Below are 5,269 nucleotides of genomic sequence, written 5' to 3' on the forward strand. Positions count from 1 at the left end.
GTTTTTTTCAGATTGGGTTTCCTCCCCATGTTTCTGTATTTCTTTCTTTACTTCAGATGCTATGAGTTCAGAGAATGCTTTTTTGTTTCAGAAAATAACTCCACTCTAAGTTCCTCTATAACTTTCTGCTGTTTCTTATTTACTTTCAACACTATTAATTCATACATTTCAGCTGAACTAGTGTCCTCTGCACTTGTTCTGGGTGGGCACTGGGTTTCCTCCATATGTTTCTGCATTTGATTCTTTACTGCAGATGCTATTAATTCAGGGATTTCTCTTTTAATTTGCAATCTGAGTTCCTCTATACCTTTCTACAGTTGTTTCTTTATCTCAGATGCTTTTGATTCACTGATTTCAGCTGTGTGATTCCCAATGTGTTCTGTGCTAGGGTCTTCTGCACTTGTTATGGGTAGGCTTGGGGTCTGAGATTGTATTTTGCTCCTTCTCGTTTCATTTTGTATAGCACTATCTTCTGACCTTTGTTGTAGAATTTTAGTGCTGTTATAACCTTAGCACCTACTGAAATTCAGGTGCAAATCTACAATGTTTGAAGTTATCCAGCTATGCCAGGCTTGGGTCTGGCTGCTGTGCTCAGCTCCTTCCAGCTGCTGCCCTTGGGAGTGAACCTGTTGTGCCTCTCTGGCAAGATGTTCTGCTCCTGGACTAGTTGGGTGGTTCTCTCCCCTACTCTCTCTGCAGGGATTGCAGCTGCAGGGTTTCACCCCAGGCCTGTATGCCAGGCCTGAGCTGAGTCTGAAGGTGATAAGGTGGAGTGGGAGGAGAGGAAGCTCTCCCACACACTCACCAGGCCTGGGCTAGGGCTTGATCTAGGGGTCCTGAGAATGCAGCAGAAGTTCTCATTCACTGGGCAGGAGTCAGAGGGACTGTGGAGTGGTAGGGGTTCCCAAGGGGTGGAGGAGGGTCTCACCCACACTCTGCCTGGGCCTGGACTGACAGGTCCCTCTGGCACAGGGTAGCTGGAAGCTCTCCCACACACTCACCAGGCCTGGGCTAGGGCTGGATCTGCCCTGAGAATGTGGCAGAAGTTCTCACTTGGTGGGCATGGGGGTGGCTACGAATTGGGGGGGTGTCCCATGGAGTGGAAGAGGGTCTCACCCATGCTGCACCTGGGCTTAGACCACCATCTCTCCTTTTAAATGAGGAGCATAAACCAAAACAACCTCCTTTTGTGTAAAAAAGTTTCCCATGGATTCCATTAGGTTCCTCAAGGTCTGTAAGTCTCCCTCTGGGCCTGACTCCTCCAGTCCCCACCTGTCTGCCAGCAGAAGCACTGTCTCTCAGGGAGCAAGCTCAGCACCAGGACCTGTATGGCCAGGACAAGAAAGGAAGTAAGGTAGGGCAAGGGAGTCTGCAGGTCCTGGGGACATCTGGAAACACCTGGAAGTTTACATCAGACACTATAAGGACTTTGCCCACTGGGACACAAGATGTCAGATGTTTATTAAACCTTCCCACTTGCCTTCTTTCCATCCCTATGAAGGAACACGTTTCTCTTTGTTGGGAGCAGATAGTCTTACAGTCTTATTGCACTCTCCGCCTGAACCCAGGCACAATAAATTCCGAGCCATGTTGCCTTTACACAAGCCCGCTGGTTGCTGCTGGTTCCCCGGCCCCCTCCCCCCCCCCATATGTAACAACTTCATAGCTTCCAGGCCACAAACAAGCAGTCAGTGGCCCAGGAGCAACACACAGCCTCCTCTGATGCCAGGATCCCAAAGCCCAAGCCTGTGCCTCAGGCCTGGCCCTGAGCACCAAGAGGGGGGCTCCCTGCTGATGTGCAGGCAGTGGCAAAGCACCAAACCTTGGTGCTCAGGTGTCAGGATCTCAGCAGTCAGACAGCAGTCCTGACCTCGTGGGGAGCTCTCTGCACCGCCACCATTAGCAGAGGCTAAACCAGCAATTAAAGGTGGAGAGGGACAGCTCCTCAGCAGCGCCTGACTTCTCCCCTTTGGAAGTTTTCCTAGTTCTAATTTCTAAAACTCCCATGCACTGCTCTGCGAGGGACACACTTCCCAGAGAACAGGGATGGGAGGGTCCCGGCAGACAGTGCCAGATGCTGTGTCTCCACCACCCAACAGAAACCCAAGTATAACCTGTCAAATGCTTTTTCAGATTCCTGCCAGAGGGAGGAGAGGCACACATTTTGCCAGTCACCACAGCAGCCTGAGCCTTGGACACTACACTGCCTTTGGCTCCTAAGTGCAAATGCACACTCTGCTCACACCTCTGGCTGGTATTTTGTCACTGACCAGGCGACACAGGGGGGTCTCACCTGTGAAAGCGTCTGTGGCCTGAAAGCCAGCTTCCTGCATACTGCTCTCCCAGCGAGCTGTGTCCTGCTTGAAGCTGTCCTGCCAGAGAAAACCGCCCGATGGGGTCTCAGGTCACCTCCATCACGGCCCTGTGGTCCCGTTTCCAGGAGCGTCTGCTCTGGTTCCACTGGCCCTGTTCCCACACCCCACAAGCAGGAGGCACCTGCAGGGCACACAGTCACCTCAGCCGTCAAGCCATAGTGTGGAAGCCATAGTGAGCCCGAGCATGGGGCCACCGTCTGCTGAGACCTGTGCTCCCACCTCAAGGCAAAGGCCGCTTTAGCCTCACGGCAGCCAGCATCTTCCTATCTTCGCTCACCAGAGGAGCCCAGCCTGGTCTGCTCTGCTGTTCTTTCTTCACCTCTGTCCTCACTGAAATGGAAAAGAAAGAAGTCACTTTCCAGAGAACCTATGCATCTTTTTCTGAAGACGAAATCTTAATGATTCATCCACAAAAGACAAAAAGAACCCATCACCCAGAGCTGAGCCCAGGACCCCTGCAGGCACGGGATGAGGGTGAGTGGGGCCCTTCTGCTGCGCCCCGGGCACCAGAATGTTCACCCTCCAACCCCTGCATGAGCAGCCTTGGAGGCCCCCATCTCCGCATGCTAGCGCAGTGGGTCTCGAGGGCTTAGACGAGGGTGTCTGGTCCACATGCACTGCTCTCTGCACTCCAGAAAAGACAGATCTGGATTTAGGCTGAGTGGTTTTTAAACATGACTCTTACCCAAGATCAACTGATGTCTAACCCAGGAATACAGGGATGCTTCCACATGTGAATCAACAAATGCAATATATCGTATCAGCAAAATGAAGGGTAAAGTCATGTAACCATCTCAATAGAAACAGAAGAACCATTTGATAAAATTCAACATCTTTCATTAAAAAAGACCTCAATGAAATAGACTATGTAAGAAGATCACAACGGACACAAAACATCACACTGAACACAAAAATGATGAGAACTTTTCCTTTAAGATCAGGAATCAGACAAAGATGTGCATTTTCACCAGTCATATTCAGCACTGTACTAGAAGTTGTAGCCATACAAACAAGGCAGGAGAAAGGAAGAAAGGACATACAACAAATTTTCCCAAGTTACCTGCAGCATGATCTTATTATAGAAAAGCCTAAAGACTCCATAAACACTGACCTTCTCAGACCAAAAAGCTACAACTCTTATTGCACAGGTCCTGCTTTACCTTGGTCTTAACCATCCAGTAGAAAAGTATGAAGACAAAATATAGGAAGTAAAGCCATGAAGTTATGTTGAGCTGTGGGGGACTCAGGTCAATAATTTCTGACATTGCCAGTCAAGTGGAAGACCCAATACTATTATGGTCTACTGGACTCTTTTAGAATATTTTGCTGAGTTTGCACACCTATAATATTCAATAACGGAACTTAGAAAAATGGGGTATACCAATGAATGTCCATTTTGTATCTGTGTATTCAAAGTGGTTAGGATAGATATATAGTTGCATTCTCTTAATGAATAGAGTGATTTGTTCTAATGGTGTTTGTAAATAGGATCACAAGTCCGCATCTTGTACAGCAATTAACCACTAAGAAGAATATATGCAGTGTATTATTTGTTGAAACTGTACTTCTGATTTGATTTGAAACTGTCTCATTGCTATCTGTTTATCAACAAAATTTTGAAAAATAAAAAAAGACTCCATAAAAACTGTTAGATGTAATAACATGAATTTAAATGTATTAATACGATATCAATCTTTACAAAGTCAGGACCATTTTACACACCAGTATATAAAATATACTGGATGCCAGTATTCCATTGTTAAGAAATGAAACAAGAACATTCCTTTTTTTATCCCCTCCCCAAAGAATATTCCTATTCATAGTAGCTACCAAAGCATAGCAATATGAACTCAAGTAAGAAAGTGAACTCTGGGATGAAAATTACAAAACACTACTGAAAGGTACAGAAGAAGACACTTAGAGATGGAAAGATAGGGGTCAGTGAGGCAGCTCAGCCAACTAAAGCGCTTGCTTGGTAAACTTAGGCAAACTCGGGGATCCTGGTTCAATCCCAGGTGCCACATGCTGTGCCGGCCCTGCCCCCAGGGCAGAGTGAACCAGCCAGAGTCTGAGCAAAGCATAAGCCTGTAATCCCAGCACTGGGGAGGCTGAAAACAGGAGGATCACTGAGTCTGAACTGCATAGTGAGATGCTATAATAACTAAATACATTTTTAAAAAAAGATAGTGAATGTTCATGGATTGGAAAAATTAATATTGTTAAAATGTCCATTTTCCCCAAAGCAATTTACAGATTCAACATAATCCCATCGTACTGGTGGCATTCTTCACAGAAATAGGAAAGTCAATCCTAAAATTAAGGTTCAAAGACTTAGGTCTAAGACCCAAAACAAGAAAGCCCTAGAAGAAAACAGCAAGCACACATTTCAGGGTGCTGATCTGGGCAAAGATGTTGGAATATGTCCCTAAAAGTACAGGTAACAAAAGCCAAAACTGGGGGAGAAAAAAGCCAAAACTGACCTAACTAAAGCTCCTGGACAGCAAAAGATACCATCAAAAGAATAAAAAGATAACTGACTAGAAGAAAATATTTGGAAAATACTCATATAATGAGAACAGTATCTGGACTAGGCACAGAACTGAAGCAAGTTAGGAGCTAAAAAGAAAAATTCAAATAATCTAACTTTCACTGAATGTGATCATTATGTAGATCCAAACTATACCAATAAACTTCACTAAAAGAATAATACAACTGCTGCCGAGATCCGGGAACCCCCAGACCCAGTCCTAGCCCAGGTCCAGTGAGTGTGCGGAGAGCTTCCTGCTACCCAGCGCTGGCAGGACAAGTCCCAGGCCAGGCGCAGCGTGGGCCAGACCCTCTCCCACCCCCTTGGGCCGCCCCCCACCACTCCGCAGTACCTCCCCCACCCCCGC

The 5,269-nt window shown here is 46.7% G+C and overlaps 1 protein-coding gene across 1 annotated transcript in view; it reads right to left on the minus strand.

The window, feature by feature from the left end:
- Ldlrad4 (low density lipoprotein receptor class A domain containing 4) overlaps positions 1 to 5,269 on the minus strand; it is a 324,839-nt gene that overhangs the window by 197,659 nt on the left and 121,911 nt on the right. The window contains exon 3 of the mRNA XM_023707484.1: positions 2,294 to 2,705. Coding sequence (XP_023563252.1) covers positions 2,294 to 2,333 — 40 coding nt within the window. The 5' untranslated portion in view covers positions 2,334 to 2,705. The remainder of the gene's footprint in view (positions 1 to 2,293; positions 2,706 to 5,269) is intronic.

This window comes from Octodon degus, unplaced genomic scaffold, assembly GCF_000260255.1.
Source record: "Octodon degus isolate 3935 unplaced genomic scaffold, OctDeg1.0 scaffold00295, whole genome shotgun sequence".
In the NCBI taxonomy this organism is placed as follows: domain Eukaryota; kingdom Metazoa; phylum Chordata; class Mammalia; order Rodentia; family Octodontidae; genus Octodon; species Octodon degus.